General features: G+C 32.7%; 1 protein-coding gene and 2 pseudogenes across 1 annotated transcript; 1 reads left to right on the forward strand and 2 right to left on the reverse strand.

The window, feature by feature from the left end:
- LOC125849997 (protein SRG1-like) overlaps window positions 1–17,807 on the reverse strand; it is a 40,677-nt pseudogene extending 22,870 nt beyond the window's left edge.
- A 1,807-nt stretch (window positions 17,808–19,614) lies between these two features.
- LOC125849989 (protein SRG1-like) lies at window positions 19,615–22,349 on the reverse strand. Its single transcript, XM_049529922.1, has 4 exons — window positions 22,050–22,349; window positions 21,725–21,969; window positions 21,301–21,625; window positions 19,615–19,937 (listed from the first exon to the last, which is right to left on the reverse strand). Exons 1-4 carry the CDS (start codon window positions 22,305–22,307, stop codon window positions 19,692–19,694), a joined length of 1,074 nt encoding a protein of 357 aa, XP_049385879.1. The 5' UTR covers window positions 22,308–22,349; the 3' UTR covers window positions 19,615–19,691.
- Window positions 22,350–24,204: 1,855 nt separating this feature from the next.
- Window positions 24,205–25,451, forward strand: LOC125849998 (probable 2-oxoglutarate/Fe(II)-dependent dioxygenase; annotated as a pseudogene).
- The last annotated feature ends 10 nt before the right edge of the window (window positions 25,452–25,461 follow it).

The raw sequence follows: 25,461 nt of genomic DNA on the forward strand, positions 1-25,461 counted from the left end.
TCACATACCCATACACCAACAATACATCATAAAATAAGCATGGGTAATGACATACTTCAACAATCTAAAGACCTTTAAACAAGTTTGATTCATATACATTCATTATCTAGCAACCCACTTCATAAAGGCATAAACTAGGAATAAAGAGAAATCATGGGTTCATGGAGTATTTTCATCTTAAATCGTCAATACAACAACAATATAACCATAAAGTGCCATTAGAAACCTTTTAAAACCATTTGGTGGAAGAACCCATGAGATTGAGTGAAAACCTAGATTTTTCATACTTGAAATAACTTTGGATTTGGCTCCTTGAATGGAAATTTAGACAAGGATCAAGACCACCATACCTTTGCTATGATCTCCCACGAAATTTGATGAAGAAAGCCTTGAATCCAAAGCCCTAGCTCCCACTTCTTCTTCTTCTTCTTAATGGAGGATTGTAGAGAGGGAAATGTTTTAGGGATGGAAATTGAACTAATGGTATCTAGGAAATAATATAAGTCGTTTGGAAGAATGGTCCAACATTTAGAAAAAAAAATGAGGCGGGTGAACAGTAACCACGCCTACCGGAAATTGCCTTTTCCTGCCGAACAGATTTTACGAAAATGGGCATAACTTCTTCGTCCGAACTCCGAATGAGATAAAACGAAGTGCGTTAGGTAGCTAAATCAAAGGGCTTTCCATGGATATATTATTGGCCACCCAAATAATTTGTGTGCTAGTAGATATGACCCTCCAAAGTAGACCCTTGAAAAAGGCTTCACTTGGAAATTTTGGATATTGATACGATTGCTCTAAAATTTGGGTTAAACCCTTTTCCCACTCAATTTGACCCCCTAAACAAGAATATGAAGTCGTATTTTCGAAAAACGAAATGAATCTTTTTATATACAGCTAAACAAGTTTCCGGTAACTTTCGAAGCACATTTTTAAGAACTTTTTGGGTCAAATTCAAATATAATCATTTCATTAGGTTCTCGACTCCAAACTCACATGTGAGGCTCTAGTTGCACTCTATCATTTTCTGGGTCGTTACATTATTACTGTTTTGGCTGTGGGGAGGTAGGCTAGTTTGGTGGTTTGCATTAGGGGGAAGGAGTGGTGCTTGGTGATTGGTGTTTTGAGGAGGGGGTGGTGTTTGATAAGAGACTGAGGCGAATGAGGGTTTTGGGTGATAAGGTCAATGATGGAGGGATTACGAGCAGGACTGGAAGGCAGGTTTTGAGCTTGTTCCACGTTAGGAGGAGGAATTTGAGCTGGAGATCTTCCGTCTGGTTGTGTGTTGACAGCAAAAATTGGAGGAGGCAAATATTGTTTTCTCTGCATCTCGACTCTCATCTCAGCAATTTGTTGCATCAACTGTAGAATCAGTTCATTTTGATCAGCAAGGGCGGGCTGATTCACCACGACATCAGTAAGGCTGGTTTATTCGTTATTATCACCCATTGCAGCTTTTCCCTTTTGTGAACTTTAACTGGGGAAGGAATCTGTAGGTCCTTTAGATCTAGTGAAATAAGGATGATCGGCCAGTGTATCAACACAGATCAGTTCTAACTACCTATGGAGAAAAACAACTCAAAGGCAAATCTGTCAGTCTTAGTTCTGGATGAATAATGCAAAATATCACATAGAAAGCAGATAAACAATAAAAGTTGCTTCGTTTGAGGACACGTTAACCCACGTGTAATGGGGACTGATTTTTGAACAAGCAGGAATTTGCTCGTTTTATTTTGGGGCTAGTAACTCAGAAATGCTAAATTGCGTTGAGCAAAGGTCTTCTTACTGCATCTTCTGCCATCTGTTGATCTGAACTCAATGCTTCCTTGTAGAATGAAAGAGGAGGGAAAGAAAATTTGGAAACGATAGGGGTCGGGCCTTGAAAGACTGCCTATGTATCTCCTAAGGAGAATTCAGGCCCTACGTAGTTTGAGTACAAAGGAAAATTTCATTTTCATTCATTCATTTCTGGCGATTACAAGGAAAGTGAAAAACAGATAATAAAACTCCTAAAAGATAGATGGTGCCTTCACGAGGGATTCCACATCATAGCGAAACCTGAGGCACCTCCCAATGTTGTGATCGATGGCATCATGATAAGGGCAGGGCTTCCAGATCTCAATTCCAACGGGATCGATTGCTTCATCATCCTTTCTGACAGAGGCCAAAACTCCTTTTTGAACCAACTGACTATAGATATCCAACAATGTTTTCTTGAAAGGCGTGGAGTAGTGACATTAGAACCGAGTGTGCTTAGTGATCGGCATACTAGGCTCCTGTTGGTCACAGGTAAGGACGGTGTTCCCACCCGACATAAACGGTATCTCCCTAACGTTGATCAGGTTGCAGATTGCTGCTTTAAGCTCCACACATTCTTCTATAGTGTGTCCTCTTTGGTTCGGGTGGTAAGCACATGTCTTTTGAGAGATTTCATGCCCAAACCCAAAAGTGGTTCCTTCGAGAGGTTTCAGCATACCTGACGTCTTAAAGTGCTCGTAAATGAGAGCACACGACACGACTTTTGCCCCCACGCTATGTGTCCGCTCATAAGCTAGGAGAGTGATCTTTTGGTCTCCCCTTTTCAGACGTCCCAGGAAAGGAGGCATATAAATGATTTCCTCATCAGTATCTTCTTCAGTAGCTCCAGGGTGAGTGTCTTCGGGACCACTATTTGCTTCTTGATTGAATAAAGAGCTTTTCCCGCGTATCTTCTGAAGTCTCATAGTTATGTCTTTCTTGAAGACGTCATGTTCCTTCCGCACAACAACTGTCCTTTCACTTATAACATCGCATTTCATCCTCTTTGCTGCCAATTCCGCGTCTAGTGCCGCATTTGCTGCTTGGGCGACCGCGGTGGCAAACTCCACTTCTATTCTCATTTCTCTGGTTTCTTGGATCTCTCGCCTGAGCCATTGCAATTCCATCCTCAAATCCTCCTCGGTTAGCTCTATGTCGATACCCTTGCTTTTTTCCATCTTAGCGGCAATTTCACCTTTCCTGAGATGATAAAGTTGTATTTTAGGATTTGGGTGGTAGGATTTTATTTCTGGATGAGAAACTTAAGACTCATGGAATTTTGGTCGAACATTTTGAAAAGGAGTGGGCTAAAACATCATCATTCAAAGCAACAATATCACATAAACAGTTAAAGCACACAAGCATATATCGCGTGTCCTAAACATGCATGTGACCCTTTTATGCCAAGGGTAGGCCTATCGAATCGAATGATGTATAGGTATTTTTAAGCCAATTCATTATTCCCAAAATATTTCATTAATAGCATCCAAAAATGTTTGACAAACATAAAATTAGGGAAAAGAGTTCAAAAAAATAAATTACAAGACAAAGTACAAATAAAGCAATCCCACGCAGGGGATGATAACAAACTCCAAGCTCATCCTGATCTTTCACCAAGTCTGCTCCTCTTGGCTATGCTAACCTCTTCCCACATAGCATATATATTCGCCCATAGGTGATCTCTTGCCAACCGAGCCCCTTCTTGATGTCTGAACCTCTCGATCGACTGAATCTGCTGCTCTATGCTATCATCTAATTCTGACATACATTGCCTGGATTTTTGTAGCTCTTGTTTCAACTGTGCTATGACGTTGGCGTCTTCTGAGTGTCGACGTTGATGTTCTAACTCATTCTTATCAAACTTCTCTTGGAGTTGATGAAGTCGAATTTGATGTTTGGCTCCAACATCTTCAATAATATGGGGAACGTTTGGATCGGGTTCAATAGTTCCGGCGAAACTCTTCTTTAACCATTCTTTGTAATCCTTAGAACATTCCAGACGAAATCTATTTGGCACCGGCTCACCCAATACCCTTCGAGTCTTCCATAATTGAAGCATCTTTTTAGTAAAAGCGACTTCGCCATTTTCATGATCCGTCACAAATCTTGTCATGTCTTCGATCTGAGGAAGCTCTTGTTTCCCTCCTAGCTGTCTAAGTACTCAAGAAGGAGCATAGGGCCGAGTTCCTCTCAACCCAACAAATATCAAGTATGGGGCCTTTCCACTTCGGATCACAATTTGTTTTGTTACTACCAAGCATTGGATCGACCACTGCACATTTTCCTCTCTCAAACCCTGAAGTCTCGGGTACCAAAACTCTTGGCCTCCAATCCTGTTGAAATGATTACGTTGCACCCACCAATCGTGACTTTCGAGTCTGTTTGGTCTTTCCAAGGGATCTGGTTCTGTTGGATCATGAGCTTTGATCAAGTGTCTCATCATCCACCATTGAAGTATCAGGTTGCACCCTTGAAAGAAACGTGTGCCACTTTTACATCTATCCAATGCCCTATAAATGTCGGCAAGGATCATAGGAGCCAAGTTATAGTACTTTCTTGCAGATCCGTAGCCTACTCCATAAAAAATAGCATGAGTAACCATTACTACACTTGGATGGACGGTGTAGTTTGGTCCTTGGGGAAACACCATTGTCCCAAGTAGACATATCGCAAAAGCGAGGAGGCGTGTTTCCTTCCATTTTTCTTCAGAAACAAACTCTTCTATGAACTTCTCGTAAGCTCTTGCGCGTCCAAATCGATAATACAACTTCCGAAGTGGAATATTTGACCCAGACAGCCTGTCCATCCATTCAACTTGGACGAATGACAATTTTTCTTTGATTTCAGCAAAATTCCATACTTTTGGAAAGAGAAGATCAGTATCGGGCTGGTGTTTCCTTTTGTTGCACATGCCGACGCTCTCGTAACATGCAAGAACTTTATCTATAGTCGGGGTCAACTCTACTTCCCCAAACTAAAATACCATGTTGTCGCTGTCCCAAAATTTCACCATCGTTCCAATCAAGTCGGGGTAAGCCACCATTTTCATTAATGACGGGAGATGGCCTATGTGTCTTTGAACTTTCTTTTTATCTTCCTTGTTCATGAATTTCCACCAAACTTGGAGGTAAGGATTAGATATAGTCGCCATTTGGGTTCTCAACGGCTCAAATGTCGGATTCATTCTACAAGAAAAACAAACAAACAAAGGTAAGTTAACCCCCACCCCCACCCCCACTTGATAATCAATTTGTTTAAAAATGACATATACATCCTTCAATTAAAACACATAAGTATGATTGTCTTTTTATTGTCAAATGGGCCAAATAGTCACAAAGTGGGCTTCTAATGGGCCCAACACGCCTTGGGCATTGGGTCGACCTAGTTCAAAATGCGCTAAAAGTTGGGATTTGGTTTCGCTCTACGCTAGTTGACTAAGAGTGGTTTTGAAAGACCGGGAACCCAAGTGGACAACTTAGGCTGAAATTCACGACAACCATTGGACGCATGACGTACCAATAAATTGCCGATCCTTCCGAAAAAGGGTTGAGTATAAAAAGTCCGGCTGCGATTATGCAGAAACCGTCCTTAATAAACTATACAGATAATAGGAAGATGTCATGAAATGCAATAACAGTTATAGCAGTTTAGGCACTTTAAGCACAAATAAACAATTTAGCAGTTAATATCAATTAGTCAAATAAGTCAAATCTTATGGTTAGAACTTAATTAAATCCCCAGCATAGTCGTCATTTCTGTTTTATTAAAAATATATATAAGAGAAAAATGACTTAGTTTTTGAAAAATCAATCAAACTTATGGTTTAAGAGAAATCGAATTTCCAAAAGATCAGAGTCGCCACTTAATTTTTAGTAAATAATCAAGAAAAAATACTTACGATTTTCAAAAGAATTAAACAGGTTAAATCAATTGAAAAATGGGTTCGGAGTTCAATGTACATTCCAAGAAGGTGTTAGGCCCTCAGAATGCCCGCTAACTCTCGGTTTACCGGCGGTTTGACTAAAAATAACTTTGACTAATTTTTGAGAAACTATTAACTAAGTAAAAGATATCATTTATTTCAACTAATTATTTTTAGAATTTAACTAAGTAAAGAATTCACGACTTTGACTAATTTTGAAAAGTTTAACAAAGCGAAAGAACTCATTTTATTTTAACTAATTATTTTTAAAAAAATTTAAATTAAGTAAAAAGAGCTCATTTATTTTAACCTATTTTTATTACTATTATTATTTTTATCATTTTTTATTTATCTTAAGGGGGAGTGAACTAAAGGGGAATTTTTCTAAAGGGGATAAATTTAAGTAACAAGACTAAATAAAATAGAATTGAGTATAAAACACAGATATTTTAATTCGAATAAGATAANGAAAATGACTATAAAACATAGGTACATTTTTTTATTAAAAATATAGTTAAGAGAAAAATGACTTAGTTTTTGAAAAATCAATCAAACTTATGGTTTAAGAGAAATCGAATTTCCAAAAGATCAGAGTCACCACTTAATTTTTAGTAAAAGATCAAGAAAAAATATTTAAGATTTTCAAAAGAATTAAACAGATAAACTCAATTGAAAATGGGTTCGGAGTTCAATGTACATTTCGAGAAGGTGTTAGGCCCTCGGAATGTCCGCTAACTCGCGGTTGACCGGCGATTTGACTAAAAATAAGTTTGACTAATTTTTGAGAAACTATTAACTAAGTAAAAGAAATCATTTATTTCAACTAATTATTTTTAGAATTTAACTAAGTAAAGAATTCACGACTTTGACTAATTTTAAAAAGTTTAACAAAGCGAAAGAACTCATTTTATTTTAACTAATTATTTTAAAAAAAATTTAAATTAAGTAAAAAGAGCTCATTTATTTTAACCTATTTTTATTACTATTATTATTTTTATCATTTTTTATTTATCTTAAGGGGGAGTGAACTAAAGGGGAATTTTTCTAAAGGGGATAAATTTAAGTAACAAGACTAAATAAAATAGAATTGAGTATAAAACACAGATATTTTAATTCGAATAAGATAAAAAAAATAAAATGGCTATCTACGGGAATTTAATTAAATTAAACCATATAATAAACGAAGTTAGTCAAATAATACAATATAAATAATAAGAGAGGGAGAAGAGATAATTAGACTTGGGCTATGCCCAAATCCAATTAGATTGCCCTTTGACCCATTTTTCCATTCCCAGATGATATACACCAAGTGTATATACGATGTATACACCATGTATACCGTCAATTCTCGAACTCTCGAACCTGTAATTTTGTTTTAACTATACATCCCTGCATTTTTCGCCTGCATTATCACGTTTTTGCCCCGTACGTGATATTTTCTGACTGTATATTGGTGTATACAACAGGTATATCAGCTTGTTTTTGACTCTTTCAGAGCTTGAAAATTTAATTTTCAACGTTATCTTGTTGCTTTCAACTTGTGCGCCTGTTTCGCTGACTCAATAATGAGGCTGACTCGAGTGATATCATAGAGCCTTTATGGCTCGACTCAAAAATGCAAGGAAGAAAGTCCATCATGGACTCAAAGGAATTCATATATCACGCGAAAGAGAAGACGACATTAGCATACGAAATAAGGACATGATTTTAATTTGAGAGGCAATGTAGATGATTTTTGTTTTTTTTTTTAAAAAAAAAGAGGAAAACTACTACTAGTGTATAGATTTCAAAGAAAGTAAAAAAAAATCCAGAAAAGAAGAAGTGCACACACAACAATAAGAACTATATTTTATCAAATTTAATCAACAATGCAACATCACTACCTATTAACTAAGAAAGGCATTTCGCATAGGGATAATACATATATTTGACCTTAAACTTGGCTTCAAATTTTAACTTTGACCTCCAACTTTCATGGTGCACAAACAAGCACTTTAACTATCCAACCTTTTAATAAATAAACACGCGATTTTTGGAGCCAAGAGCGTGAAATGCACACGTTGCCACGTGTATTATTGAGCCACTCAATGGCTGCCAACTAATTAAACACTTTACACACTTTACACCTCCATTTTAGAACTAAAAAAAAAAAAAAATTAATTAAGGGTAGAATTGTCAATTTAGCATTTTTTTCACTGTTGTGTGCCTCAAAAATTACTTCTCACTCGCGCAAAATGCGTGCACATCACGCGTTTTGCCAGGTAAGACACGCGTGTTTATTTATTAAAAGGTTGGATAGTTAAAGTGTCTATTTGTGCACTTTTAAAGTTGGAGGTCAAAGTTAAAATTTGAAGTCAAGTTTAAGGTCCAATATATGTATTATGCCTTTCGCATACGCACTCCTATAGGCAGTATCACATAAATATCAATAACCAACAAATGGAGACCATATTGGATAACACACTCAACCTAACATGCTTGAATATGACCAAATTCAATTGAATGCCCAGACCATACAGTAAACAACAACAAACGGAGAGGCATTCCCAACAATAGCTACTGAAATAATGCACAGTTGTTATCATCTTTTGCTCAAATGAATAACTATGTATGCTGACAGTAGACTACTCACAATAAAATCTTCATTCCCAAGTAAAAAAAAAAAAAATCTAACAACACAACTTAGCTTTCCTACACTTTATTGAAAAGCAATTAGGCCTAACTTGATTTTTTTTTTCTCTTTGCTTCAAAACAGAGGTTACAAGCAAAACAAAAAATACTTGAATATTAAACCCAATTTTTGCTCCCATTTTACTCGAAACACTTGGAGAGATCACAAAAGCCAAAGCCAATATGCTATCACACATACGCTAAAGGCATTAAACCATTAAACCCAAAACTATGCTAGGCCTAAAATCAATTTAAGAAGACATAATGGGCGGCCGAAATTTAAATGCAACAATCACGAACTAAATTTGCCTTAAGTTGAATACACCGCATTTTCGACTCATAAAACTAAGAAGGTTCGTACATTTAGAATTCATTTTGGCACAACAATTACTAAAGTGAACTTGAAACCATACCAAACATGTTATTAGCAAATTAATACTTGAACAAATATCAACTGTGAGGAGATATGAATAATGAAACCATCAGTCCAAAGAGAACATTAGAGAAAAATAAACTTATCAAAACAACAACCTTTAACAGAGGCACTGAACTAATATATATCTGATATTTTTATGAATCGGTAGTGTAAACACGGATCTAGATGCTTATTGCTTATGAGGACGAACGCAAGACTAAAACCAAGAGGAAACATTACTCTTTAGACCAAAATCAGACGAGTAACAGGAACATGAACACCAGAAAAATCATTTAAATATCGAAACAAAGTCTTAACACATGAAAACTAAAACAAAGTTGAAAACACACAAATAAGAAAAACATAAAAAAGAACTAGGAATTAAACAAAAGATAAGGGGGAGTTTACCTTCCTCCGGGCAGTGAACTGAGACACGAGTAGAGAAATATCGAACTTAACACCGCAGCCAGAACTTTCGAGAAATTCGATTAATCTTTTTGCAACCCACAAAGAATCGGGAAGAAAGAAAAATATATATCTGAAGTGTATGTTTTTGGGAAACTTTTTCAGCTTTTTTTTTTAAAAAAAATCTATCTGACTTCTCCTTAAAAGAAAATTTCTCCCCTTTACCATGAGTGAGGAAAAGGGTACTTATGGACAAGGATTCGGGTTCGGAATGTGGGGGGAAACAGATAGAAATTCCAAATTCAAAAATTGAATTCCTTCCCCAATTCGGACAAACACCTTTTCCTTGGGGTTTTGACTCATTCCGAAAGCGGAAAGCAGGACAGAGCGTGTGCCTGCTGCGATGTTAATGGGGATAGGGACGTTGGAGAAGAAACAAAAATTTGCAGCATACGTCTCTCTGTTGCTGCTGCTTGCTGGACTCGGGTTGCTTCCTGTGTGTTGGATTGCGAATTAGGCTTGTTCTCTCCGGATTGCTGGAGGAAGAAGAAGAAGCGCAGTGGGTACTATTTGTTGTATGTGCACATTGTTGAAATGAGTTTCTTAGTTAATGAAGGAATTGGGCTGGGCCGGGTCAAGTAAGAGGAGGAATGGGTCAGTTTAGGAGTAATAAGAGTGTGGGCTGGAGCTTGGGTTGAGTTGGGAATCGAATTAAAGTATTGGGTTGGTTGGGAATTTGGGTTTAACATATAGGCTGGAAGGTTTACTGGAGATGCCACATAAAATCCCAAAATTTGGTCATTTAAGAATGGGTATAGAGTAAAAAATTATATTAGTTAGATTTCAGAATTTAAGTATTAGCTAAATTGAGTTGAATTAACGGATTCAGCTAAAACCTATATAAGGTGAACTAATAAAAATTAATTGGTGAGCTTCTTAATTTTAACGGAATAAAATAATTAACTTAATAAAAATAACTAATTCAACAACATATCTATAATTCAAATTAGATTAGATTAATAAAGTGTTTACGTTAAAATAATAATAATAATAATAATAATAATAATAATAACGATAATAATAATGAAATCTTTTTCAAGATAGTTTTCAATTATTTGTAAAATATATTAGTTACATACGTAACAATATAAAACATATTTATTATTTAAAATATTATAAAAGTGAATAAAATTCTTAAAATATCTTGAAACATGTTTTGAAATTTTTATAAAATTAGTTATTTCAAATCGTTTGGGATTAAGGAAGCTCACAAATTAATTTTTATCGCGGAGGATCAAAATTAGGTGTCAACATACATTACCAAGGAACATGTATGAAAAAGTAGGAAATGAAAGGGAAAACTTGGCATTTTTGGCGCTCTGAGAGGCGCGGAGCGCCAGCCCTCAAGCTTCAGAGGGGCCTGCTGGGCGCTCTACTAGGTGCGCCGTCCCAAGGGCTGGGCTTTTAGAGCCCTTTTTGGGGCGCGCTGACTGGCACGACGCCCCAACCCTTTTCCCCGAAAATTCGACTTTTCTCCTTCTTTTTCCCCACTCTAAACCTTCTAAACTTCGAAGTTTCCAGCCCCAAAAACTTAGAATCATAAAACCCCTCAACATACACGAGATTCAACTCAAAATCACAACCGGAAACATGTCCCAAAACAACAAGGAACTTCAACAACACAACCAACAACTTCAACACACACAACCACAAACTTCAACAACACAACCAATCTTTTCTCGGATATTAAAACGAGTTTGGCGTGTAGGGAAAAGAACCAACCCAACACTATGATCTCACATACCTTAATAGGGATCACCCCCGACGAAATCCACGACGATCTCTACGAAGTTGCTTCTTCTTCTCCTTTCTCCTCTTCTCTCTTTTTCTATCAAGAGCCCTAACTCTCACTTTAAAAAGGAAAAACTGATTTAAAATCAGTCTAACACCTTAATATATATCCAAAAGAAAAGGCTAGGGAAAAGACCAAAATACCCTTACAAAAATCGGGTTAACTGCCTTGCCAACAGCCCAACTTCCAAAGGGCATAACTCCCTCATACGAACTCGAAATCGGGCAAACTCGGCGGCGTTAGAAAGACCATTCCACGAACTTTGCAAACATAACTGTAACTACACCTAACCCATCCTGAACTAGGAGTTATAACTGTTCAAAGTTGGCCAAAAACTCACTTTTTCCCATACTTACCCCAATTTTCCAGATTTTTAATTCCTTCCAAATATGACTATTTCCAATTCTAAGCCTCTTCATAGTTATTTCAAATTGCCGGATGTTACAAAAGCGACGCAGTCAATCTCGTCAATTTTTGGCTCAATGCTTTTCAAAAGCGACGGACCGCGTCGCAAAAAAGCGACGGATAACGTTGCATTTTTTTTTTTTACAAATGCAACACCGTCCGTTGTTTTTATTTTTTTTAATCTTCAAAAAGAGACGAAGTCCGTCACTTTTCTTAATTTTTAATTTTTTTAGAATCTTGAAAAGCGATGGACTAAAAGATCTCGTCTGTCGCTTTTCTAGATTTTTCAAAAAAAAAAACCTAGAAAAGCGACGGACTAAAGGACCCTGTCCGTCGCTTTTCTGGTTTTTTTTTCAAAAATAAAATCCAGAAAAGCGACGGACAAAACCACCCTATTAGTCGCTTTTTGTGCAATTTTCTGTCAGTTTCTGTTGCCCACCTGCAAAAGCAATTCAATTCAACTCAATCAATCCCAAAACATTATAAAGAAGCTACACAAAATATAAAACAACAAACTTAAATTAACATTCAAAAATATCTAAATCACAATTTAAAGACTTTCAAAATTCGTTTCAAGATTTCAAGTTATTCAAATTTCAAATTAAGTTCAAATTATGTTCAAGCTTAATTAAATAGTTCATCAAGACTATATTTTATCAACATTTCTAAAGTTCAACCTAATAATTAGTTCATAAATTCTATAAATAAAGATTCCTAAAGTTCACAATCAAAAGTTTAAAATCCTACAATAATTCAAAATTCCTAAAGTTCACAACTTTAAGTTATAAAATCCCACAATAATTCAAGGTTTCTAAAGTTCTAAAATCCTACAACAATTCAAGATTTCTAAAGTTCACAACCTAAAGTTTAAAATCCTACAATAATTCAAGATTTCTAAAGTTCACAACTTAAAGTTCTAAAATCCCACAATAATTCAAGATTTCTAAAGTTCACAACCTAAAGTTCTAAAATCTTAAAATAATTCAAGATTTCTAAAGTTCTAAAATCCTACAAAAATTCAAGTTCTCTAAAGTTCACAACCTAAAGTTCTAAAATCCTACAAAAATTAAAGTTTTCTAAAATTCATAACTTAAAGTTCTAATATTCTACAATAATTCAAGATTTCTAACGTTTCACACCCTAAAGTTCTAAAATCTTACAAAAAATCAAGTTCTCTAAAGTTCACACTTAAAGTTTTAAAATCCTACAAGAATTCAAGATTTCTAACGCTCACAATCTTATAAAGTTCTAAAATCCTACAAAAATTCAAGTTCTCTAAAGTTCACAACTTAAAGTTTTAAAGTCCCACAATAATTCAAGATTTCTAAAGTTCACAACCTAAAGTTCTAAAATCCTATAATAATTCAAGATTTCTAAAGTTCTAAAATCCTACAAAAATTCAAGTTCTCTAAAGTTCACAACTTAAAGTTCTAAAATCCTACAAGATTTCTAACGCTCACAATCTTATAAAGTTCTAAAATCCTACAAAAATTCAAGTTCTCTAAAGTTCACAACTAAAAGTTTTAAAGTCCCACAATAATTCAAGATTTCTAAAGTTCACAACCTAAAGTTCTAAAATCCTATAATAATTCAAGATTTCCAAAGTTCACAACCTAATTAAAGTTCTAAAATCCTACAAAAATTCAAGTTCATATCTAATTTCTAGAATTTCTAAGTTCAAGAATATAATTCAAGTAACCCAATTTTCAACAACAATATAATATATAAGCACAAATACAATGACAAATTGAAAAATTCAACTAATCTCTAACTTCTAACTTCTAATTATTTGTTAGTTCTAACTTCTAATACTTAATTTACAATCATATTTAAAAATCCTTGATTTAAAAGAAAACTAATCCTAAAATCTAAAATCTTCAATTCTCTCCCTAACTAACAATAATCAAATGTACAAATTAACAATTGAATAACACAATTCTTCAAACTAAAAAAATATACAAACTAAGAAATCAAATATAATTACTAGAATTGAAAAAAAAAAACTAAAATTAAACTCTACATTTAAGTTCTCAAAAGTTCACAGCTTAAAGTTCTAAAATCCTAGAATAATTCAAGATTTCTAAAGTTCACAACCTAAGTTCTAAAATCCTACAATCATTCAAGATTTCTAATGTTCACAACCTAAAGTTCTAAAATCCTACAAAAATTCAAGTTCATGTCTAATTTCTAAAATTAATTCTGTATAAACTTCAAATTCAAGAATTTCTAAGTTCAACTTTCATATAATATCCAATATTTTTCTAACTTTAAAGTAATCTAACTTTCATGTACAATCTAATATTTTTCTAACTTCAACTTTTAAAAAAAATAAAAATCAAGAACTTCTAAGTTGAAAATTCAACTAATCTAATTTCGACTTTCATATACTACTATTTTTCTAACGACGGGACTAATGCTCAAGGAGAGAAGGACGAAGGCGGAGTGGAGCGGCGGCGGCGGCGCAATAGCTTGGTTTTAGAGAGGAGAGAAGAGAGAAGAGAGAGAAAGAGAGTTGGGAAAATTGGGGAAAAACACGTTTTTGGTTCAACTTAATTTTAAAAAAGCGACGGACAACGTCTCTTTGTCCATCGCTTTTTTAAAAATATTTGACCAAAATTTTGACTAAAAAGCGACGGACTAAGAGACGTTGTCCGTCGTTTTTTAAAAATGTTTGACTAGATATTTTGACCAAAAAGCGACGGACTAAGAGATGCCGTCCGTCGCTTTTTTAAAAAACTAATTAATAAAATAAAGTAAATTAAAAACGACGGACAACATGATTATTGTTTAATTTATAAATAATTATTTTTAATAAAAAGCGACGGACGGCGTCTCTATATATATTAAATAAATAATTAATAATTATATATATATTTAGTGCAAAAATCCGCAAAAAAAGTGACGGACTAAGAGATGCCGTCCGTCGCTTTTTGTAAAATAATTTTAAAAATAATTATTTTTATTAAAAAGTGACGGATGGCATCTCTTAGTCCGTTGCTTTTTTGGAGCAATGCTGTCCGTCGCTTTTTCTTCCGTCGTTTTTTAGCAATTTTTTAGTAGTGAAAATCAATTTTTAGATTTTTCAAGCTTTTAATAACCCTTTCATATATTTTCTTGGGATTTCAATTCAAATCTTCAAATATCAATCTTCAAACCAAAAAATCAGTTGTTAAACGTCAATTTTCAGCTTCAATCACGATATCCAAGCAATTTTTAGTAACATTCAGTTAAATTCTTCAAATTTTTGCACTTCAAAAGCCTAACAAAGGATAGAAATTTCTCACCAACAAACTTTCAAATGAGTAGCTATTTTTGAGTTTCAACACAAAAAGAATGACTTCAACAGTTTTTCAACATCTTTCAACCTTGAGAATTAAATTTTCAGCCTTAGATTCGATGACATCAAAACCCAAACAATGAACTCGATCATTCAACACACAACTATTATCTCAAACGTACTTCAGCGCACTTCAAAATTAGAATTTTAAAGTCCGAACAATAACTCAGACAAGAACAACGAAAAAACTATTTTTGAAATTATTATTTTTTAAAAAAAATTGTGATAAAGATGAACAAGGAAGAACAACATAATTGAGAGGAAGGGATTTTTGTCATGTTGGATTGCCTAAGTGGACTGTCATGTCAGCACATATGGCAAATATAACATTTTAAGGGTATTTGTTGTCCAAAAGATAGACAACAAGGGTAGTTTTGATCCCAAACATAAATAAAGGGTATATATGAGCTATTTCGAATAGTTCGAGGGTAATTTTGACCCTTTTTCGTATCATACATAACGTGGGACAATTGAGACAGTTTAATTTCAATTTGGTTGTCCTATTTTTTTTAAAAAAAAAAAATAGTCTATTTAAAAAATAAATGTTTTTTTTTTCATTTTGACAACCTTGTAATTTTAATTTCCATATAACATGTTTTACACTATAAAATTGAAAAGTTCTTTTTTATTTTCTTAAACTATATGTAAAATCAAAATCATACAAACAAATTAAAATGAAGAGAGTAGTAACTTATAACTAATTAAGGACCACAATAATATAACCATTCATCAGCAGATGTCGCTACCCAAATTGCATATAAATTAGCTACAACGCAAACTAGACTATAAATACGAGTCAGGAGTCAAAAGGACAATTTTTTTTCCTCAAAAAATATAAATGACATATCAATTTTTTTAAAACCAAAAGGGCAAAATCGCTCCCGAGGGAGCAACATCCTTTGCACATAATTAACTTAGTTTACTTTGTAAAAAACATTGATTAAAATTGCTGCCCCTAGAGCGATTTCCTGGGAGGCCGATTTATTTTTTGAAAAAATAATCATTTTTTTAAGAAATCGTTACTGGAGTAGCGATTTTATTTTTTAGAAAAAACAAACTTTTTTCTAGCAAAATCGTTGCTGGGCAGCAATTGTAATAAAAAAAATTAACGGAGTAGACGGAGTTAATTATGTGTAAAGGAAATCGCTTCTGAGGAGTGATTGTGCCCTTTTAATTGTTTTTTTAAAAAATGATATGCCGTTCATACTATTTGAAGGAAAAAAATTATCTTTTTGGCTCCGGACTCCTATACATATAAAGTAATTTACAATTTGCATCCCCATTGTAATTTACTAAGGCAAGACAGGAAATAAGGAGTAAGAAAACAAAAATAACTGTTTAAATAAAAAATGCCATACCTAACCTGTGAAGTATTGGGAGTTTAGGCAGACTCTCACCCCTCGTTAAAAAAATTATATGATATATGTGAAGTATTTTTCTTTAGCTTTTTTTTTAAAAAAAAGTATTATATATATAGAGTTTGGATTCTCTAATTAAATATAAAATTAGAGGTTGACTTAATAATTTAGGGTTCATTTGGGATGAGGCTTCCAACATGACATTCTTTAAAATATTTTGTTGATATATAGTATTAAATTAATTTAGTATCGCGATGGAATCATCACGAGTTTCTTCCATTTATGTTTAACTGCTTAAGTCTATGGCGTTCCAATATTGAATAATTTGATATTATATTAACTCTATGATCCATTTCCTTTCACTTGTGTCCACAACTATTTTACGATGGTATCTCAATTTCATTATATTATTGCGTGTGAGGTCAATAAAACTGTCACAATTGGTTGGCAAAATTAGGACAAACAAAGACCAAAAGCAGAATATATAGAGAGAGGTACCACCAGAAAAATATATTTATTTATATCCTTGTTACATGAGACATATGTGGGACAGCGGAGTTGTTTTTTTTTTTTTTTTGGTCTGTTTAAAAAAAAATGTGTTTTTTTTGACAATTTTTTAATTTCAATTTTCCATATGACATGTTTAAAACACACAAAAATTAAAAATATTTTTTTACTTTCTTAAATTATATGCCAAGTCAAAACGATACAAACAAATTAAAACAAAGAGAATAATAATTTATAAGGACCACTATTACATAACCGTTCATTCGTAAATGTCTATTCAAATTGCGCATAAATGAACCACACACGTATATCCTTTGCTATGACTTACCCCTTATCCTACGATTTTTTTTTTAATGATTTACATCACAACATATTTGCTTCACTACAAAATTATTAAAAAGTCACTTTTTAAAATAATTTACAAAGAGCAAAACAGGACATTAGGAATAAGAAAACAAAATAAAATCAAAATTTATTAAAAAATTGAGTCGTATTTCAACCCATTCAACTTGCAAATATTTCCAATCAATGGTAGGGTATGTCAAAATCGGTTATATTTTTGTTAATAAATAATAACATGATTGAACACTTTGTGTCATGGCAATAACATAGGTGAACTCAACATTTATACAATTAGCATAATTGGTTTTTTTTCATCAATATTTGATGACATATTTAAATTGTTTTTCTCTATTTATGGGTTGTGTTTGGGCTTGTATTTTACCTAGATGTGTCACAGTTCACCAATTTCATCTATTCACCGTTATTATTATTATCGATCATTATGAACTATCGCCACTGTCTCCCACTATTATCATTTACATGTCATCACCCATCACCAATAACCACACAACCATCATATTGTCAATCATTATAATCAGCTATCGTTATCACCGTCACTAGCCACTATTTACAATCACCACTATCAACTATCACTTTGTGTATTGCCAACCACCTTCGCTAATTATTCATCACCATCATAAGTTATTACTATCATTCACCACAACTATCAATCTCAACTGTCAACCACCATACTTTTCTCAAAAAGTATTTATTCAAAAATCATTAATTTTAACAAAGATACTTCTTAAAATAAGAAGTTTTTGATAGCTTGGGCAAACAGTTAATCTAACCTCCATCATTAATGTAACATTTAGCAACAAAAAAAAAAAACTGCTAGATATTGTTGTTGTTGTGTGTTCTTTAAATGTATACTAAACGTGCAAATTATCGAACGAATTAGCCAAAGACAAATAAATTTGAAGTCGGAATCACCTTAATGCATATTATTCATGATATTAATATTCAAACACATATGACATACGTCATCGTCTCTAATTACATATTCACTTTTGAATTGACATATCTATTAAGTAAACAATGACTGACATAATAAGTTTACTATTGGGAAAAGGCATAAATTCACCCTTCAACTTGTCCCGAAAAGTCAGTTACACGCTTAAACTATCATGATGACCTATTACACACTTATTCTTGTTAAAACTGTAACTAATACCACCTCAGAACTGACGTGGAAATTTAATTAAATTAAAAAATAAAATAGGCGCGTTAGAGTCGAAAATAAAGTCAAAAAAAAATAATTTTTTGACCCCCACCCCCTCTATTCTCCTTCTTCGTGCTCATCTTTTCTTATTCTCCTTTAGAGTTCTTCTTTATTTTTTTTTGTCACAACTCTACAATTTCTCACTCAATTTCATCATTACTTGAGAATTCTCCACTAATTTCCACCGATTCACCAAGAAAAGTAATTTGCTAATCTATATTTTACAACCCAATAACATCAAAAAAATATTGAAGTGTCTAACCCCTAAATTCCCAAACCATTAATACCTAGAAAAGTTAATTGTTCCCCACCCCCATATATCAAAATTATCAATTTTACACAGCACTGCAGATTTGATAGAGCAGGGGTTTGGGTTCAATGACGATTTATACATAGCAAAATTAAAATTGGCTCGACAATATAAAATTGATCGGTATCAAACTAAAATATTTATTTCAAGTTTCACAACCCATTACCATCAAAACACTAATAACTAAAAAAAAATTTCAAAACAAAACATTACCAGTTAAGGTTCATTTGACTCATATTTGAAAACCCAGAAGAAAGGAAGGTGTTTAAATAGGGCTAAGAAGCTAAGAAAGATAAGTTTTGGGTTTAAAATTCATGTCAGTGATGATGACAAGTGGGATGAAATCGTATTGGGTAATAACTTCGATTTAATTTGATATCATGTCCCCACTCCTTCAGGAACATGCCAAATCAATTAACTTGTCTGTCGCAATAGTTTGTATTGTATATGTTATAATCAAAAGAAATAATTGAAAATGGAGTCATTCAGGTGAGGAAGAAGAGAAAAAAATAAAGAAAAAAATGGTGTCATTCAAGTGAGGAAGAAGAGAAAAAAATAAAGAAAAAAATGGTGTCATTCAAGTGAGGAAGAAGAGAGAAGAGAGGTAAAAATGGCTGTGAAAAAGGTGAAAAAAAGGAGAGAGAAGATAGAGGCAAAATAGGATGGGAAAAAAAGTAAAAAAATTAAAAAAATTACACGTGTATGCTTGCATAGATCTGGCAGGCGCGTGCGCACAACGCTAGTATGTGTGACTGGTTTTGTACATTAGAAGGTGGTATTAATTACACTTTTAACAAGAATAAGTGTGTAATAGGTCACCATGATAATTTAAGCGTGTAACTTACTTTTTGAGATAAGTTCAGAGGTGAATTTATGCTTTTTCCCTTTACTATTTTACCTGGATGGATTAAAAATTTAAGATTTTCAAAAAGTTATAACTTTTTCAAAATTAATTAATTGAGGATATAATAGATTAAAAAAATTTGTCTTTTCTTGATATGTCAAAATGAACAAGCAAACAAGGACAAGTAAAAAAGAAAAATTAGACAAGTAATTAGGAACATAGGAGAGTATTATATCAAGGGATGTTTATTTTGTTTTAATCCTTTCATAATGATAGGATTAACTTACGTACAATTAATTCAACTACTAATTAATTTTAATGGTGTCCACGTATGATTTCCCAACAAGTTCACGTGTGACATATCCTTTATAAAATTCAGTGACTCCAATTTTTTTGAATTTTGGTGGATTATGAGCATTAATAAGGCTATTAGCTGGACCTAATTCACCATCTAATCTTGGATTTTGAAATGTTGCTACTGACAGTCTTTCTCTTTCTGAGTTTACCATTGATCTATGCTCTATACTCTTGTAAATACCATTTGAGAAAATCTGGCAAAAAAAACAAAAAAAAAAAAAACTTTACACAAAGCTCACAAAGAGTAAACCAAATAAAACAGATAGAAAATGGTCAAAAATGCTTGAAATTGAATAAAAATGTCTCTAGTTAATAGTTCGATCTAAAAATGTTTTCTCGCTAATAGTTTGATAAAAAAAAAAATTCTCGTATTATTATCAATGGATAAAAAATATTATTTTTAAAAGTAAATACTTATTCTTTTTCTTTGTAAGCATATTGTTTTCCTAATAATATTTTTTTATTAGCAAGATGCTTTTTCCTTTTTCAATTCAATGGGGAGAAAATTAAGATATAAAATATTTACTATTGTATAAGGAATTTTTTTATGGTTATCTAAATGAAAATTAATTAAGGATTTATTATGATCTTACATATATGACCAATATTATCAATTAAAAAGTTACATAAAGTTATTTCATTTTAATTGATAAATTATGAGATTAAGAATAAAAAAATTATTTACTTATTATTTATTAATTAAAATGATTTTTTTTTAAAATAAGGTTCTTTAAAACGTAGTAATTTTTATTAGGAATAGAATGTGTATTGTTTTTTTTTTTAAAATGATATTTTTTTTATTTGAAAAAAGGACATTTTTGACTCATTAAGTAACAAAGAGTCATTTTTTAATCAACCTATTGTGAAAGTATTTTTGGACAAAACTATTAACGATAAAGACATTTTTAAATCAAATTATTAATAAATGATATTTTTAATCAATTTCACGAAGTTTTAAGGGCATTATATTGTTGGGATATTGTTTACTGAATTCCGTAAAGCAAATGAATTTAGAAGCTGACCATGAATAGATTCAGAAGTGTAAAGGTTTACTATATTATTAACCTCTTTTACGTGACAATTTTAGCATATGTTAATACTCTTTTCTTTTTCATCCGTTCTAATAAAATTACAACTTCCTTCTTTTGGAGACAATTTAATCTTGATTTTTTTTATTTTACTCTTCGTGATATGATTTATAAATAAAGATATCATGACATATAGTTTAAGATAACATAGTTTAAAATATTTTTTTCCTATAATTTTACACTCAATTACCTTCATATAAAATAGGATGGATTGAATCGAGTAATCATTTCATCAATTACTTCCTCTGTCATTTGATAGTATTTTCTTTTTAATTTGTCTAAAAAGGAATTCATTTTTATATATAATTTAATTTCTTTAATGAAATAATATATATAATCACACAAATATCTAAATGACTTTTTCTTTTTCAAATTACAAGTTATCTTATTCAATGTCATCACATAAATTGAAACAAGAGAAAAGTGAAAGAGAAAAAAAAAGTAAATGAGAGAATGAGGGAATTAGTACCTCCAAAGCATCTCCAACATTGACTACAAAGGCATTAGGAAGGGGCAAAATGGGAATCCAAATTTCGTCTTTTTTAATTTGAAGACCTTCAATTTCATTGACTTGAAGAAGGATTGTTAAACCAGAGGAATCTGAGTGAGGGCAAAGTCCCATCACTTTTTCTGGTTGTGGACACGGCGGATAATAATTCATCCTCATTGATTGCATTCCTTCTTCAAAAACACTCTTCACTTCCTCTTCATCAATCCCCAAAGTTTTACCCAACATTTCCAAAACTTTCATGCTTAGCTCATTCACTTCTTTTGAGTATTCTTCAATTGTCTCTCTGTAAAATCTCTCTAAATTAATATTGCCAGATGTATGTTAACATTTTGAATAGTATTATGGTAGATCGTTTGTAGATAAAGGACGTTAAATTACGTACCTAAGCGAAAGGGGAAGCTTGGAAAATATAGGCCTCCGTAAGTATATCGGTGCTATTTTCAAGAAAAAGAGGTCAGCCCAGTCAAGCTTTTGTTCATCAGAGACAATGAACAGCTGTCCAAATCCTTCTAATTCCCCTGACGATTGTTCAAATTTCTTCTTCTCTTCCAATGGAAGATTGAATAATTTTTTAATCTCGTCTTTCATCTTCTCCATCATCGAAAAATTAACTCCGTGATTAATCAACTGCAATATATGATTATAGATTTTTAAACAGAAATACAAGATCTACAACAAACTTTTCATCAATTCACCGAAAAAAGTACCTGAAAGAAACCCCATTCTTTGGCTGCAAAGTGCAACTTGTTAAGCTCGAGATTCATGGAGTCATTGATTAATCGTTGCATATCAATTACTGGAACTTCTTTATAATTTGATGATGCAATTGAAGGGTCCTGATTATCACGTATGTATCGCGATGGAATGGTCACGAGTTTCGTCTTAGCCATTTCCTGGACAGAAGGAACTTTCTTGTAATTAACTTGTAACTGATCTCCTGTGTGTGTTTCCATGGCCATATTCATTTATTAACACTTGTTTCCTCAACTATTTTCTAATCCCAATTTGATTATTGATTATCCTATACATATTGACTAGGATGATCTAATTAGATTATTGCGTGTGTGGTCGATAAAACTTGATGGTATTCATCATAGGAGTGGCAAACGAGTGGGACAAATCAAATATTAGCTGATCAAAAGTAAAAATGGGTAAAACGTAAATGGATAAAAATGTGTTATCCAATTAATAATATGGATAAATATGAATATGAATATTATAGTATAATAATAGGAATTCTGTTAAAAGCTTCAGAAACAAAATCTCTTACCACACATTGGCCCCACCTCCTACCCCGTCTCCAACCCCTCTAAGGAAATTAATTTTTTTCAATTGGTTTTTTATAAAAAAAATTAAATTTATTTTTTACCACTTACGCCACCCCCNCCCCCCCCCCCACCACCCAACCACAAGCTGCCTATCCCCAAAAAATGTAAAAAAGAAATTGATATGTTTTTTTTTAAAAAAAAATCTTTAATTTTTCTATCACCCCACCCCTTTCTCCACGCCACCCTCCCCCCAAAAAAAATTAATTATTTTTTAGAAATATTTCAAATTTCTAATTAGGTTATTGCGTGTTGATCAATAAAACTTGTGGTCCTTTGCCTCTGCGAGGTTTTAATAGGTGGGGAAATATATAGGACGGTAAGTAAGTAATATTGACTATCATTGTATAATCATTCATTAATCTATATCACTTTTCAGATTATGTAAAAATAATTAACGAATTGCATGCAAATAGACTATATATGCATTTTAATAAAGATTTAATTAATTATGCCATCTTAAATTAGCAAAGTTATGCACCATCTAATTTGCAAGTATTAAGGTCATAATTGAAGTTTTATTTTGAATTTAAATAAAAGATGGTTAAATGTAGAACAAAAGTCAAAATTTAGGTTAAGTTCTACCCAAAAAATTAAGCAAGATTTTTTTTTTCAAAAGCTGAATATTTAATGCTACTATGTAGTTGTGGCATGGCTATTCACGGCAAATCATTATTTTTCCATTATAATTTCTCATTTGGAAAATGTCAAGTAGGTATGTTCACAAATATTTAAATTGAATCGAGAAAATAATAATAATAATAATATTTTAATATGAATTTTTTTTTTAAATCCCATTAAGTCAATGAGAATTTGAAATAATTTGGCTAGCGCGCATTTATTTCGTGTCAATATTTCGTGAAATATTGGGAGGCTCGGCAAGCCCTCGCCTCCTCAGCAAAAAATTATATTATATGTAAGTAATTTTATTTTATTTAGTTAGTGTATATATAGAGTGAGTTTAAATTCGTTAACACAAACTTAGAGGTCGAATTTCAAATTTTAGTTTTAAATAATTTGGGAAAATTACGCGAATAGGCACGTATATATTAGTAGTTAATTAGTTAACATAGCTACAGTATGCCTTAAATATAATTCGCGACCTATTTTTAGCTATAACTACGCAGCTCATTGTTTTAGTTTGTATAATTTGCACGTTTGTATAATTTGGAATTTGTATAACTTTTACATAATGTAATTTTGTGTAATATAATTTGTATAACTTTGTTAATTTGAGTTTATACAAAAATAGTTGAATTATACAAACGTATTACGAATTATACAAAGAGACAGTTTAAACTATACCAATAGCACGTAAATATACAAATTATACATATGAAACATAATTAAATTTATTATAGTGTTTATGTATGAAAATTCCCCTTATAAATAATCTTGTATCATCCTACATATTTATCCATCAATTAATTAAAACGTTGTCAAGGCAAACTACCGTAAAATTTTATCGACCACACACACAATAATCTTTCTATCCTAGTTAACGATTTTGATTTACTGGAAAAAAATAAAGTTGATGATGGAAGAAGCAAGGTCGAGAAAGGTAGGTGGCTCTTTGAAAGTTCCTAACGTTCAAGAGCTGGTAAAACAACAACTAGCAGGTGTTCCGCCGCGATATATTCGTATTAATGATGACGAAAATCAATTGTATAATTCTTCCATATTATTGCCTCATCAATTAGCTCCAGTTATTGACATGGAAATAATTAAAGATGATGATGATACAGAGCTTAACAGGTTTCATCTTGCTTGCAAAGAATGGGGATTTTTCCAGGTTTCATAGATCAAACTAACACTCTTCATTCCATAACTTTTTCTTATACATACTAACCTCAGTATTTAATAAAGTTAAATTTAAAGTTTCAGAACATAGTAAATAAAGTTAGTTTAGTAAAATTACGCAGTTGGTGAATCAGGGAGTGAGTTCATCACTGATGGAGAAAGTGAAGTCATTTTTCAATCTACCAATGGAAGAGAAGAAGAAATTTGAGCAAGAGGAAGGAGATAGTGAAGGATACGGGCAAGCCTTTGTTGTATCTGAAGAACAAAAGTTAGATTGGGCTGACATGCTTTACATGATCATTCTCCCTACTCAACCTCACTTGTTTCCAAAGCTTCCCGCCTCACTCAGGTATGATAATATATAACTGAGTTTATGATTAGTGAATCTTTTTTCTATACAATATTTACATTCTTGGACCGTCAAGGGATGCGTTGGAACAATACTCAAAGAGCTTGCAATGAAAATTATGTACATGATGGCAAGAGTTTTAGGGATGAAAGCAGAGGATTGCTTTATTAGCCATACTCCTTCAAGTTAATGAAACTCTGAAGGCCTTCAAATTAAGAAAGATGGAGCTTGGATTCCGGTTTCATATCGTCCTGATGCCTTTGTTGTTAACATTGGAGACATTTTAGAGGTGAGAAATAAGTATGTTTGGTATGAATTATGATACAAGTCAATTTCGTAAAGCTCTGTCGTCAATTTTGTTTTTGCAGATTGTGACCAATGGAATTTACAAGAGCATTGAACATCGAGCCATCGTTAATAAGGACAAGGAGAGGATCTCCATTGCTACATTTCTGAGCCCCAAACTGGATGGAGATTTAGGTCCAGCAGCTAGCCTCCTCACTCCTCAATCCCCTGCACAATATAGGAGGATTGGAGTGGCCGATTACTTTAAAGGATATTTTTCTCGAGAGCTCGTTGGAAAATCATACATAGATACTCTAAGGATTGGAAATGAAGATGATGAGAGCAATTGATCAATGTTGC

The sequence above is a fragment of the Solanum stenotomum genome, unplaced genomic scaffold, assembly GCF_019186545.1.
Source record: "Solanum stenotomum isolate F172 unplaced genomic scaffold, ASM1918654v1 scaffold12477, whole genome shotgun sequence".
Classification (NCBI taxonomy): Eukaryota; Viridiplantae; Streptophyta; class Magnoliopsida; order Solanales; family Solanaceae; genus Solanum; species Solanum stenotomum.

Coding starts and splice junctions, on each gene's coding strand:
- LOC125849989 (XM_049529922.1), bottom strand. CDS start 22,307: ATGAATATGGCCATGGAAACACACACAGGAGATCAGTTACAAGTTAAT. Junction 21,626..21,724: donor AAGCTTCCCCTTTCGCTTAG/GTACGTAATTTA, acceptor GAGATTTTACAG/AGAGACAATTGAAGAATACT. Junction 19,938..21,300: donor ATGTTGGAGATGCTTTGGAG/GTACTAATTCCC, acceptor TTTTTTTGCCAG/ATTTTCTCAAATGGTATTTA.